This window comes from Desmodus rotundus, chromosome 11, assembly GCF_022682495.2.
Source record: "Desmodus rotundus isolate HL8 chromosome 11, HLdesRot8A.1, whole genome shotgun sequence".
In the NCBI taxonomy this organism is placed as follows: Eukaryota; Metazoa; Chordata; class Mammalia; order Chiroptera; family Phyllostomidae; genus Desmodus; species Desmodus rotundus.
The window spans coordinates 70688734-70704497 of NC_071397.1; the positions used below are offsets into that span (position 1 = coordinate 70688734).

General features: G+C 35.9%; 1 protein-coding gene across 1 annotated transcript in view; it reads right to left on the minus strand.

Annotated features, from left to right (window-relative positions):
* The window catches only part of TBC1D32 (TBC1 domain family member 32), a 186107-nt gene that overhangs the window by 161190 nt on the left and 9153 nt on the right, over window positions 1-15764 (minus strand). Inside the window, exons 3-6 of the mRNA XM_045188724.2 lie at window positions 13016-13177; window positions 3760-3937; window positions 3051-3119; window positions 998-1123 (exon numbers count right to left, since the gene is read on the minus strand). Of these exons, the coding sequence (XP_045044659.2) occupies window positions 998-1123; window positions 3051-3119; window positions 3760-3937; window positions 13016-13177 (535 nt within the window). The remainder of the gene's footprint in view (window positions 1-997; window positions 1124-3050; window positions 3120-3759; window positions 3938-13015; window positions 13178-15764) is intronic.

Genomic DNA, 15764 nt, shown 5'->3' on the forward strand with positions numbered 1-15764 from the left:
GTATTGAGATTTTTTATAACTGTCTGTTTACTATCTTCTCTACTAGAATGGAAGACCTATGAAGGCAGACCTCTGTCTTGCAGTGTGTGCCTGGCACCTAAACTAGAATGATGCACACCATAGGTATTCAATAAATATTTATTCAACACTTAAACCTATTTAACTCTGTACTAATGCCTCAAAAATTCTATAAAAATACTATATCAATTATAAAGCAAAACTTTTCTTCATTGACATATCAATTATGAAGAAAAGACTCTCTAAAAAGGTCTAATTTGTATTTAAATATGATGCTAGGATAGAGTCAAGATTTTTTTAAATTAACATTGCAGATATTAGCCAAGAATTACTGCAGTTTTTAATCATCTTACCTTTAGTTATACACACAATAAGTGTCCCTGACAAATTACACAAAAATAATTTTTTATGATCACTTATCTCCATGGATTCATAATTTTATAATTTAGGGAATGTTCTGTATTTGTATTATCATTCACCTCAATTATCTTCTAACTCTTAGCTTTACACTTTTCAAACTTCCCTTTTTTAAGTAGTTAAGAAATCTCTAAATAAACATGTAAATGTATAATGATAATTCTTGTGAATCCTTTAGAATAAATTCTAATTAATCATTTTAGTTCAAATTTTCATATATCATGAATTCTTTCAAAGAAACAATTTAAAAGGCTATAAAAGTAAGTTTTCTTAATTCAAAAACAATGGCACACACTTGGCTACCCCTTTGTAAGGCAAAACAAAACGCACAAGGTAACACAGCCCACGGTAAGTTGTCAATGGAGTGTGCGACTGACCATGTAACACTTCGTGTCCAATCATGAAATAGTAAGTGATCCCTTTAAACAAATCTCCACAATTCAAAAGGTAGAACTGAAACTTTACCAGCGTGTGAGCTACTGTTAAAGAAAACTATCATATTTGATTGGCTTCTAGTAGGGAAAGCGAACTATTCTTAGTATTTCTAGAAGCGTTTCCTCACACTAAACGCAGGATCGGGATCTGACAGAGACACGGTCAGTTTCTCACAGAGAGTGGCCCAGTTTTCGCAGGTCAGCACATCCGACGGCGGGGCCGAGCACAACGTGTGCAAGGCTTCGTACCTCACCTGCAGTTTTTAAAAAGGTTTCTATTAGTATTCAGCTGCCAGACAGAATAAGACCAATTCTCCAAATTTTAATAAACACAACATTGAAAGGCAGAGTCTAGATAATGGTTTTAAAGAGGCCATTGAAGAGATACAGATGTTATTTTATAAAACGATTTTTTTTTATTAAACGTATTGGAGTAATATTGGTTAATAGGATCATGTACATTACATATGTACATTTCTATAATACTAGACCTGTTAAAGGAACTCATTTTAAAAACTGTTCTTAAACAGAGGAAAAAATAGGTTATTTTATGCAAAGCAAAAATAAAAATACTAAGTGCATTTAGTATTTTATATACTAATAATACACTAGCAAAAATAAAAATACTAAGTATATTAGACATGTGACCTAGACTCCCCTAAGTGGATGAAGAGAAAGGTGGTGGCAGAACCTGAATCGCCAGGGCACAGTTGTCCCACGGCCTGTCCTGTAGGCCTTCCCCACTTGAGGAGGAGTTCCTACAGTTTGCGGGCTGAAAGGGAGAAGCATTCCCATCCCAGGATATAGGAACAATTCTCCTAAAACATCTACACTTGTTTTGGGGCTACACCAGATTTTCTGACTTTCTAACCACTGAAGTAGAAAAAAGTCGTTCAGCAGCATGATGCAAAATTGAATTTCTGTATTTTCACAGGAAGCTTACTTCTTAATCATTCTTCTCAAAATCCAATCTGAATTCACTCAAAAAAGTGTGACCCAAGGGACAGCAGTGGAGAATAGTAGCTCTCCTCCAATTACGAATGTCACAAAGTTTCTCCCCCATTCACTCTCCAACTAGTAATGACACACCAATTCCAACCCCTTCCTCAAAACCTGGTTTCTTTTCAGTTGAAATAACTAAGGCCTGGAGATTTAAAAAATAAATAGATGAGGAGTCACAGACAAGAGCTGAGACCTCAGAAACCAGACACTATGATTCAGGGTTGCAAGTACTAGGTAAAAAGGACAGAATACAAATGTATTTTTAAAATGTCTCTGTATCGATATGAAATAACTCCTTTCTTTATGATAGGGTTTGGGGGGACTAAGAAGAGTTTTTAAAAATATTATTCTTTTTAATTTTTAGGACAAAATCCCATTAAGAATTTCCTACTTGCAAACGTAGAATAAGGTTTCTCAACAAGTAGATTTCCAAATAATCACTTAAACTAAAAACAAGACTGTCACCATATAAAATTCTAATCTCATTTCAGTATCTTTTGAAACATAGTGTTTACTGTGAAACTAAAAAATAAATCAGAATGTAAAATTCTAAGAGGAAAAAGTTATCCTTTAATTTTTTAGAAAACTGGTGGCAGTAAATCATAACCATTTATTCACGGGGACCAAATGGCAAGACACAGACAAGAGTCTTAGGTACTTCAAATACTACTATATTTTCCACTTCAGCCTAACTTTCAAATGAATAGTACTTCCTCAACAGTAATTTACACCAACTTTTAAAATGTGAATAGACACATTCAACAGCATTGCTTCTTTAAAATCATTTTTCTAATAAACGAATATTTGTCAAAGCTGCTCATTTTCCAAAAGTAGAAAGAACATGTAATGATTTTTTTCTTCAGAGAAATCACTGAAATATCATATATAAAGCAACAGTTAAGGAACAGTTTGGGGAAAAACTGCTCATAACTTCATCCCTTCAAAACTGAAACTAGAAACTAGAAGTAAAAATTTAATCCCACAAATCATGACTATTCTCTAAGGCGAGCCTCCCGTACTCAATGTTTCATTTCGAGACTTGGAAATCTAGCAGGCCTGCAGTCTAGCACTGCCATAATAATAAAGACAACCTTCAACAGGAGCAGCCCAGTTGCTTCTGATTCTAATCATTACCCCCCCACACACATATGGACTTCAACAGCTGTCCTTTAAATTTACCTCTTTTGGTTGCCCTGGATCCAACTGGTCTAAAATCAATTGCAATTTTCCTTGACAAAATTTGTAACTCTGTAATACAATTGACAGAACAGTCATTTATTTAGTATACTTTTAGCAGTACTGCTAAAAATGATTTTCAAGTATAATTCCAAGCAAAAAAAAAAATGCATTCTGAACAAGAGAAGGGAGTGATCTATTTCGATTTAGCAGCAAACATAGAATTTTTGTTTCCCAAGGCATTTAAATGAGAGCTGAATGTCCCAGTAGAACAGTGTACCTTCGTGCAAATGAAAACTATTATTATTTGCTGAGCAACTGCAATGTGTAGAACATAATAAGACTCAGAAGATGTAAAGCCCAGAAATGTGAGATGAATAATACTGAAAGGTAAAACAACATAAAAAAGAAGGCACTAATAGCACCCTAGACATAACTACAATGCTGCTTGAACTTTTGTTCCCTTACTTCCTTTACTTTTCCTGAGCCTTTCTCCATGCCTCAAATATAATGTAATCACTCACTGAATATATAATTCTACCAGAAGTTAGTTCATGGACTAAATCTTTAATATTAGGTTATTGTATTGTTTATTTTTCTTCTGAAGCTTGTAACTAGAAAGAAGAAAAATAATCTAGCTAATAAAGAATGTTTTAAAGCTAGTGTTTATTAAACACTATTTCAAGACATAAATGCGCCCTAAATAACATACCTGATTGAATGATGAATCACTGTCAGAGCAATTGTCTGTGCAGTAACTACTGCTTTTCTCCTTTTGCACTTTTTTCTGCCTCTCCTGACTTCGCATCTCGTCTTCTTCAAACTTGTTAACCATAGACTCCACCACTACCATCATGATGTTCCTCAGGGAATGCATCATCTCTTTGTATCTTCAAATTCAAAGCAGTCTCGGTAAGAGAAAGACTATTAGCACAAGTTAAAACATTCAGCTAAATTAAACTACCTTTTTCTGTAAAATCCCTTTAAGAACACAATTATAAAGAGAAAAAAAAATCTGTCGGTTTGTCTTAAAGCACAACAGAATTCACGTGACAATAATAAAAATTAATAGGGAATCCCAAAAGTGTGTTTTTCCAAGGTTTTTGTCATCGGGTTACAAGGACCACAGTAGTAAAATTCACAGAGTCTAAGGCAAGATATTCCAGTGGCATGGATTCTAGTATTTAGCAATAAGGTCAACTGTTAATATCATACTACCAAAACTCAGCCTATTTTACACTTTCATGCTTTATTTCTCTATCTTCCCTGTATTTCTTTCCTTCTTTTATCACCTGCCAATTCTTTATGTCTACAGGCAACAGTAGCCATAATTTAGACCTAAATAAGAGTTAAGCTATCAGTGGGTCATTTCAATAAAGGTTAGAGAACCCACTGTCAGGGATGTTAAAAAAGGGATTCCTGAAATTAGTTGGCATATGAGCTGGATAACTTCTTAGATCCCATTCAGCTCTATGAATCTAAAACTCTCAAAAAATCTTATAATAAATTTCCCCATTTATTAAGTACAAAATCTCAAGCATTCATATTTATATTCAACTGAGATCTACAATCCTTAGAAATAGAATTTTAGAGTTAAGTGAGACCATAAAATAATCTAGTCCAGCCCTTTATTTTAAAGATAATAGCCCTGACTGGTGTGGCTCAGTGGATTGAGAGCCAGCCTGCAAACCAAAGGGTCACTGGTTCAATTCCCAGTCAGGTCACAAGCCTGGGTTGCTGGCCAGGTCAGATCCCCAGTAGCATTTGAAAGGCAACCACACATTGATTTTTCCTTCTCTCCCTCCCTTCCCCACTATCTAAAATAAATAAATAAAATCTTTAAAAATATATATATATGACCTGAACCACTGAAATGTCTAAATCTTGTATACCCTTAAGTAAAGATTTAAATAAACATAGTGAGTATAGTGCTAAATTTGGAGTCAAAAAATCTGAATTAGAATCCTGACTACTTTACCTACCAGTTCTGTCATCAATAAGTAAGTTCTGTTTCCCTCAACTACAAATAAGATAAAAAGAATACAAAGGTATTTCACATGGCTATAGCAAGAAATTGAGAATATAAAAGGTCTGTCCAGAAAGCAGCCATGTAATATGAAAAATAGAGACATTATTGAAGAAGATATGAGAAACACCGTACCAGGACAATGACTCCTCATTCTGCTTCAGAGTAGGCAATTGGGACCTCAGTTCTCCCAATCGCTTTAAACTGCCCTGTTGTATTTTCCTGAATCTTACTGATGGTCTGAAATCGCTTCCATTTCAAACGTGATTTTAGTTTTGGGAAAAGCCAGAAGTCACAGGGTGCCAAATCTGGGCTATAGTGGGGCTGAGTCAACTGGGTGATTTGATGTTTTGCCATAAAACTCTGCATGAGACGTGATGCATGAGCAAGCATGTTGTCGTGATGAAGATGCCAATCACCAGTTGCCAGTAGCGCTGCCTTCTGAATCATCCAAATAGTTTCCACAGAGGAATGTTTACGCTTAACACAAAATTTGATGCAGATCTGTTGCTCTACTCAGTCATTTTGAATGCAACAGCCACACAGTACACATGCTCATTCAACACCATCTACCACCCCCACTGACTGTACAGTGAACTTATCATTGTTCACACATGTGCATTCCAGTCCACTCTCCTTGCTGCCAGGTTACATCAGTGTTGCATGAACCATTCTTATTGTATTAACAATGGTTGGATTTTTTCCAGGCAGACCTTGTATAACTCAAAGTTCTTTATAAATATAAAGGACAATACAAATACTTACTGTTTGTCACTATAATAATGGCAATAAATTAGGAAAATAAGCACAGAAACTTTCCTTTTTACAGTTCTGGTTGACAGATCATGGTAACAGCATAAATCAGAGCAAGGATAGGTAAGGTACTCTCTCATAAAAGCAATAAATCCATGCTGCAGGATTTGGATGGAAACAGTAGACTGAAATTTTAACATTTCAGATTTTAAAAGATGTAAATTATATATTATTAAATATATTTAATTTCTATATGCAAGATATATATTTGGCCATATTATTTAACAATTTATTATTTATATAACATGTAACTGCAGATAAATCAACATAATACATAGAGGTATATATGTATATATTTTTAAAGCCCCAGAAATTATGATAAAACATGAAAATACTGAAAGAAGATGAGACTAGGTTAGGAACAAAACAGGGTGAAAACACATACAAGACAACTGCCACAGAGGTGAGGTCACCCAGGGAGGATCCAGGATTAAAGTAATTGGCACAGAAACCAGGAAAGAATCCTAGGACACTGATCAGACTAACTGGAGAAGTACATGTAGGATAACTGAGCCAGGAAGCCCAGCTTCCTCCTCTACAAAGTCCGAGCAGCAAGAAATAGGAAAGCATCACAATGCTCTGGAAGCAATTAATAGCCATCTCCCAAAAGCTGCTATGTCCTTCCACAGGAATGGAATTATAACAGGGCATAGGACTACACTACACTCCTTTGCAGTTAGGTACAGCTATGTGAATAACAAAATCCTGTCCTCTTAAAACTTGCAATATGGTGATTTAATGAGAAATACAAAAGTAAGTCTCAATGATTTACAGAGAAAAAGTAAGGGTAATTAAAATCCATAGAAAATTTTCTTCATTTTAGACATGTTTACTCAAGACCTTTCTGAAATCCCTATAATGAATTCTCTGCAAGAAATATCAGCCCACTGGCCACAGAAAAAGATAGGGATGATAATTTTGAAAAGGAAACTAGAAAGCCACACACACCCTCAACCAAGAGTTCAATGAGCCAGAACTCAACAGTAGCCATTACAGTCTTTAAAAAGCCAAGGACAGACAGATACAGGACAGCAAGTGGACACCACTGAGAAGATTCCTTTATACCGTAAGAAGTCAAACTAACAAAATACTCTAAGAGATAGTGAATAAAACATACATCAATTAACAATAAAAACCTACATACTATTTTTACTTATATACATGAGAAATATATAACAGATCCTACAAATGAATTCATGTTCGAACCTCTATTTAAAAAAAAGTAAGTATCAAAAATTTTTAATTAGGAAAGTAATTTGTAATTGTTAGAGTAAAAATGTTATCAGTAGATTCACTGTTGCCACATTAGCCCTAAGTAATTTCTAAAGAACCAGAAAAAATATTGAAAGAAAGTAACACTCTGTACAACTTAAAATCTTTCATCATGTTTGCAAAGCAGAAGACAAGCATTCATTAAGACTTTTAAAGTCCTTGTGAGGTAATTATTATTATATTAATTTTCACATATGGATGAACTAAAACACAGGGAATTAAATGGCTTATCCAGAGATAAAAAGTAATTTCCTAATAATCACATATAAAACTTTACTCTTAGCATTAAAATGCTTTCATTTTCTGACTAATAAAAATTTTAGTACTCCATTTAAAATAATAATGCTGCCAGAAATATACTAGGAATTATAATATCACCCAAAAATAGAAATAACTCCAGTTCTTGTTTTTTCTCCTAATCAAGAAATAAGAAGTCTTAATTTCTATGGCATTTACTTAATATATATTAGTGGTTTAAATTTGCTAAATTTATTAATATCTGTACACTGTCACTTTGTTCGATAATGTATTTATGTAATATAATCAGTTGTCCAAAGGAGAAGAAGGCCTGTCCAAAGTAATAAATCAGATTTAATGTTTTAAATTCCACTAGGTAATATAAGACCGAGGTATATATTCCAAGTTTTCCAATGCCAGAACGATGAGCTATATTCAAAGCTTCAACACCTGCCTTCACACTACATAAGAAACAATCATGATGGCCCAACACAAAGAGAAACCAGATGCAAAAGGCACCTAGAGACATCACCTACGTCCAAGGCCAGGGACTAAATTAACAAAGCAAATGTCAGTGTCCAAATCATCACCAGTGTCCACTGCAGATAAGTGTGAGCAGATGACCAAGTTTTAGCCAGTGGAAAGCGAGTGGATAAAGAATCTTACCCTCCACTCTCTCCTTCTGTGGCCAGGTTGAGAGAGTTGTGTGGTTAGTGTGGCTGCTTCAAACATGCAGATGAAGGCAACACCCAAGGGCAGGGGTTGGCAAAATGTGTCTTCTGGGCATAGACTAACCTACCACCTGTTCTTTTAAAGTTTTATTGAAACACATGCATACTTATATGTTGTCTATGTCAGTTTTCCCACTACAAAAACTTGTAGGCCTAAAATATTTATGTATGACCCTTTACAGAAAGCGTTTTCCAGTCTCTGCCCTTGGATATGATGGAAATAAAATGAAAGGAACCTGGGGTCCCTGGATAAACTCATTGAGCAGACCACCTACCACCTTGCACTTGTGTACTTCTGAACTGCTATATAAGAAAGAACAAACTGCCTTCTTTGAACCACTGTATTTTGGTGTCTATTTACTGTAGCTGTTTAATGTATGTTCTAACTAACATACTCTTCCTCTCTATTTCCGCATGTAACCTTTTGCACATATCATAATTCTTACCATACTGTTTTGAAACTATCTCTTTCAAGTTTCTATTGGGTTGGCCAAAAGCTCGTTTGGTTTTTAAGTAAACATAAAAGATACATTTTTCATTTTCACCAATAACTTTACTGAACAATATATTCACCATTTTGTTCCACTACCTTCTGCCATCTTTCAGATAACTTCATAATTCCATCTTCCCAAAACTTTTTATCTTTTTGAGTAAAGAATTGCTCCAGGTGCCTTTAGAGTCTCCTAGGGAATTGACATTTTTTACATTAAAAGAATTTTGTAAAGACCAAAATAAACAGAAATCCAAAGGTGCAATGCCTGCTGAATATGGTGAATGAATCAGAACTTCCCAGACAAGCTGTAACAGTTTTTGCCTGGTCATCAGAGAAACATGTGGTCTTATGTTACCCTAATGGAAGATTATATGTTTTCTGTTGACTAATTCTGGATGCTTTTCGTCAAGTGCTGCTTTCAGTTGGTCTATCTGGGAGCAGTGCTTGTTGAAATTAATCATTTGGTTTTCTGGAAGGAGCTCAAATAGAGATCTCCCATCGAGTTCCACCATATATATACACAACATTGCTTTCTTTGGATGAAGACCAGCCTTTGGTGTGGTTGGTGGTGGTTCATTTCGCTTGCCCCACAATCTCATCCATTCTACGTTATTGGAAAGCATCCACTTTTTATTGCCTGTCACAACTTGTTTAAAAAGGGAACGTTTTCATTAAGTTTAAGTAGAGAATCACAAGCAGAAATATGGTCAAGAAGGTTTTTTTTCACTTAACTTATGTGCATCCCAAACATCAAAGCAATTAACATACCAAGTTTTGCAAATGATTTTCAATACTTGAGCTAAATATTTTGAATATGCCAGCTATCTCTGCATGATAAAACATTGATTGTTCTCAATTAATATCTCAATTTGATCACTATCAACTGGCCCACCCAACCGCCCAGCGAGAAATCACCAGCACAAAACTCTGCAAACCACTTGTGACATGTTTAGTCAGTCACAGCATCGTCTCCACACACTGCACAAATCTTTGTGTTTCAGTTGTATTTTTAACATTATTGAAATAATAAAGCATAATACACAGAAGATGTTGCTTTTTTCCTTCCGTCTTCAATATTAACATGGCTATACAAAAATTTATCAATTTGTTAAGTTTCTTTTAAATGCACACCGATATGATAGCTGTCACAATGCAATCTAACAACATGGTTTCGAATGAGTACTACTAGAGCCATCTCAGGAAAAACTAAATGAGCCTTTGGGCCAACCCAGTAGTTCAGTGTAATGTCGAATTCCCAAATACACTATGACTTAGTGGAGGGTGAGTCACCTTTGTATTCCCAAGATCTAACACCTAAATATGTATGTGTTACTTATTAAATATGTGATGGGTATATAACTAATCAGAGAGGAGAAGAGACAAAATGATTTATTGCTAAAGTCAGAATTATGACAAATGGCCAAAATCAAGAACATCGACAACATCAAATGCTGGTGAAAAAGTGGAGCAACAAGAACTTACGTACTTCTGCCAAGAGAGGATACAACAAGAGGATCCTTGTTGGATACAAGAGAGGATTTCCCAATTCTACTTAGAAAAGGGCCCTCACCTGACCATGCTGGCATTCTGACCTTGGACTTCTAGCCTCTAGAACTAACTGTACCTTATACAGTCTCACCTTGATGCTGCAGAGTGAATCTTAAAGACAGACTCACAGAAATGCTACATTGTGCTGAGGAAATTACTTCAGTTTTGTGCAAGATCAGGACTTGCTGTAACTACTCAACTAACAATGTTCCAGTTCCTGACAATGAATTCTACAGAGAGATTATGCGATGTTGCTCTGTTCTGCAGAGAGGCCTGGATATTAGGGCCAAGAACTGAAACTTCCACATATCTGGTCGTAAAGCTCTTGGAACATATCCATTTTATATGAATGTAATTTAGTTTTTAATGCATTAGGATGCTGAATTCTGAATCCACTTCTTCATAATGCAACCCCATGCTCAGAGTGACTAGGATTAAAATCAAAGACAGGACACTTATTCCAATTGCTACTCACTTTATCAGTGACCTGCTTCAAGTGTGAATTCTTCACTAATCACAGGTACATAGCAGGATACATCAGAGTTATCAAAATGTTAGCAAATCCTCCTATCCTTTCATTATCAGCAAGATGATAAATGTATTTAAGTATCAATTATAGTATTTCACAGAATTTTGCTTTTCCCAAATTCCAATATCGACAAACAAACCATTCACACAGAAAAAAATTACTGAGTTTCAATTTCCAGATATTAAATTCAATGGTATGTGAGCATAACTACTAACATAAAAATACTCTCCTTCCATAACCATATTAAGTGTAAATCTCCAGTAAAGTGTGAAGAATACTTAGAAGTCCACACCATTCATGTACCTTTCAGAAAGTTCCAGAATAAAGACGAACTAGTTAATCATCAATTTTAAAGTGACAATAAGCAATCTAACCCATGAATGTTACAATCAAAGTGATTTTGTTCCCTTTCAGACGGAATTGTCTTGTGCAGGGTCCTGGGGCAGTAATTTAATAAATGTCAGTTTATTAGGCTTCATTTGCTAACGTGGTCTCTAAAAATATCTAGGAATAACCAAAATACTTACTCAAGTAGATATCAACAAAATATAGGAGAAAGGAAGCATATACTACCTTAGGGAAGGAAAGAATATACTACAAGTAATACAGATTGATAAATGTAAGTTTCCATAGTAAACATTTTGGGGAAGTGGGGCGAACCTTAATATTCGCTATTATAGGCTTTCCAGAAATTTAATTATGAGTGACTTTATGATGGATGAAAGGAGGATGTTATAGAAAAGTTAAGGTACAATTTAACTTAATGTTTATATTTTATCTGTTTTATAATGTGTGTGTGACTACAACTTTAAGCAGTCTATATAATGTGATTTAAAAATTTAGTGACTGGTGAAGAAGACAGAAAATATGGGTTACCTAATGAGTTTGTTTATGAGTAATATAGGTAACATACGTTTTAAACCTTTTTTATTCAGAGCATTTCTTTTCTTTAATTTTTTCTATACAGAGTATTTCAAGTCATTTCTAAATTGTCGACACATATAAATAACATATTCTCAGTTATCAAATATCCAAACCTAGAAACAATATAGGACTTTTTTAGAACAAATGTGTTTGTTTTTAACATGAAGGTATTGAAGGTATTGAACAAATTATAATTTATTTTACCTATAAAAAAAGAACTTTCACATAGTACTCATGAAAATGCAAAATTGTAAAGACACTTTGGAAAACAATTGGTAGTTTCTTACAAAACTTAACATACCCTTACCATATGACCCAGCAATCACTCTCCGTTTACCCAAAGGAGTTGAAAATATGTGTGTACACGAAAACCTGCTTGCAATGTTTGCAGCAGTTTTATTCATAACTGCCAAAGCTTAGAAGTACCCAGGAAGCCTTGTCCATGCAGACAATGGAATATTACTCAGTGCTAAAAAGAAATGAGCTATCGAGCCATGAAAAAACATAGAGGAAACGTAAATGTATAACATTAAGTGAAGGAAGCCAAACTAAAAGGCGATATACTGTGTGGTTTCAGCTACATGACATTCTGGAAAAGGAAAAAGCAAAACAATGGTGACAATAAAAAAAGATCAGTGGTTTCCAGAGGCTGGGAGGAGGAGGGGTGAATAGACAGAGCACAGAAGATTTTTAGGGCAGTGAAACTAGTCTCTAAAATACTGTAACAATAAATATGTGGCATTATAAATATAAAAGCTGTCCAAAGCTGTCCAAACCCCAGTGAATGCACAACACCAAGAGAAAGCGCTTGTGGAAACAACAAACTCTGGGTAACAATGATGCATCAATGTAGGTTCCTCAACTGAAACAAATGTACCTCTCTGGTGGGGAATGTTGATAATGGGTAAGTCTGTGCATCTGTAAGAGCAGTGGGTGTATGAGAAAGAAATATGTACCTTCTGATCAATTTTTCTATGAACCTAAAGCTGCTCTAAAAAGTCTATTAAAAGTCTATTAAAGAAAAGTGAAGGAGTAAGCCACCCAAAAAACTAGAAGCAATTAGAATACAAATCCCTTGGCTTGTTTGAGAAAGGAGACCGGTGTCTCCTCATTGATGGAGCAATGTCAAAGGGGATATAAGAAATGAGGTAGCAGGGGGAACAGAAGGCTCATGGTGGGCCTTTTGTCTACAGAAGAATCTGGATCTTACTACGAATGAGCTGAGAAGTCTTCGGAAAGTGCCACGTGGCAGAGTGGCACAATCGGACTCAGTTTCAAGGGATCGTTGTGGCTACTGTGAGGAAAACAGACTGTGGGGGGCGTGGGTTAGGGGTGCTTTCAAGGAGCCGCATTAAGAGAAAAATCACTTAAAAATATTATTGAGGGCATACTCACTCTTTAGATTCCTGAGTTCTTTTAGTGACGTGCTGCACAACTGTGTCGTAGCCAGATTGCTCACTCTGATTCTGATCATTTGTCCATTTTTCCATTTCTTCTTCAATCATAGACCCCAAAGTGTCGCATATATGCTGTCTTAGGTATTTCACGAATTCATAGCTAAAACAAATATTTTAAAAGTAAATGCAGTAAATATCATGAACTCATCATCAACCACATCTAGAAAAAGTGTTAGCACAGGGTGATCTGTAACATACTCCAACTTCTTACCTTAAACTAGAATTAAATTAGTTATTTATTGCAAATCATTTAACACCGCGCAGTGTGAGGGGGAGGGAAGGGAGCGGCAAATTTCAGGACCAACCCTCACTGCAGTGGGTTAGGAGCCTTTTCACACTTTTTTAATGCTCCCATCTCCAGTGTGTAATGCACACTACAGGAAAGGGAAAGCAGTTGTTAAAGGTGTTTGTAATTGTTCAGTCTAATGAGGAAAACCAGGCTAGAATAACAGCAATTATGACAAAATAAATAGGAAAAAGTTAAGCTCCAATCAATAGGGTTTTTTGTACATTTTGAAAGTGGTAACTGACCTAAATTCCACCTAATCAGCTCTTTTCTATATTTATAGAGAGGAGTATCTCAGACAATTCAATACACTGTACATTTTCCTTCATACTGTTAGGTTCCTGCTAACATTAAAATTAACTTACAAACTCAGACAATACAGCAAATATGAGAGAATAAGAGTTCTAAAAGTGGGTAATTATTTTATGAAACATGTTTACTGAAAATAAAGAGCAATGATTAGAAATACTATGATTTAGGAAAGTTAAGAGTTTTTTGTGGTATCTCAAACGACAAAGATAATTTAGGATGGTCCATTTTGTAAATGCTACTATATGCAAGACCTTCGGTTTGAATACACCCCTGGATAAGAGCCTTGCGTATATGCAGGACGGGAGATCAAGGAGAGCCTGCATAATTTTCTTCCAATAACAATGAATCCATCTTGGTGTGCGGCATATAGTCTCCAGTGCAATATTTATTAAAGTACTGAATGTGTGCTAAAGAACAGCCACCTTTCCCAGGTAGCCAAAGGATTTCCTTTTCAATTTTGACTGCTTTTGAGTGAGATTTCCTGCCCTGCCCATTTCCCCTTAGCTCTGAACACATCACTGCTGCCTGGAATGCCCACGGCTGCTTCACTACTTTCTTGAACCTGCCAAAGATGGTGCAGACCTCAAAAGTCAAGTAGAAGTATTTGACATGAAGCCATGTGAGATTATAGCAAAAGCGCAAGCTGAGAATCGAAAAAGCCTGGGCGCCAGCTCCAGCTTCACCATTCGAGCTGTGTGGCCCGGGGAAGTCTCAGTGTTTTCATCTGTAACTTGGCAGCGATCCAATCTACTTTATCCCACTATTTGAAATTAAGGAGGCAGTAGACAAAAACTTAGACTTTGCCATTATAAACTACCAGATTTTTCTTAAAAGGAGTTTAGCAAACGTATTCTCCTCTCCCATAGTTCCAACTTCAGATTCATTATAAACAAGTGACTTCTTTAGCTCTTTCTTCAGCCAAAATGTCCCTCCAGAATGCCAGATCTATTCATGCCGGACAAGGCTACTTTATGTTCTTTTACCACATCAGTCAGCATACCCAATCTATCGTCCTGCCCGCCTCTCCCAAGCCACTTCTGTTTTCTAACACTTATCTTTTTAACAGTACCACCCTTCCACCAGATACCTGTGTATAGCCTCAGACAGCTTTAACAACAATCTTCTCCATTACAGCTCCTTTCTAATTAGTTAGCTATAATTCTTTTTTAAGTATTTTTATTGATTATGCTATTACAGTTTTCCTAATTTTCCACCTTTAACCACGCTCTGCCTTGCCCCCCCCCAACCCTCCAGCATCCCCCCCCCCCTTAGTTCATGGTCATGGGTTGTACATATAAGTTCTTTGAGTCCTCTGCTTCCTATACCATTTTTATCTCTCCCCATCTATTTTATGCCTACTAATTATACTTTTTCCCTGTACCTTTTCCCCCTATTCCTCCCTTCCCCCTCCCTACTTAAATCCCTCCATGTGATGTCCATTTCTCTGATTCTGTCCCTGTTCTAGTTTATAAATTCCTCCTCTTCAACTTCTCTTTCCCTTCCCACTGCCACTAGGTTAATATTCATATCTTACAACCTTCAGCTAAACAGTAGCAAGAGCCCTCCTATAAATCAGTAGTTCTCCAACTATAACATGAATTAGAATCACCTAAAGACCTTGCTGGTCCCCACTCTCAGAGCTTGGATTCTATAGATACACAGTGGGGCCCAAGAATTGATATTTCTAACCAGTTCCCAGGGTGGGGATGCTGATGCTACTGGTCCCGGGACCACATTTGGAGAAGCACCACTCCAGAAAGAGTCTATATTTGGGTAGCTTGTAAACTAGCCTAAGGTTCTTGGAAATCTGATCAACAGATTCCCACTCAAAGAAGCAGTATTAACCCAAAATAGTAATGAATAAACGTATATTTAGTTGCTTTGTATTAAAAATATTTAAAATATGTAGGTATCATTTTATGATCCTCTGCATTAACTAACTTTTTGACTAACAAGCAATAATCCCAATAACAGAATAAGCAGGTCCTGTCATAATTTTAGGAATCACGCAGAACTAGTATTTATTTCTCCCATTTAATAGCTGTATGAGGCTGCCCAAATTAAATAGCCTCTCTAGACTTCAGTCTTT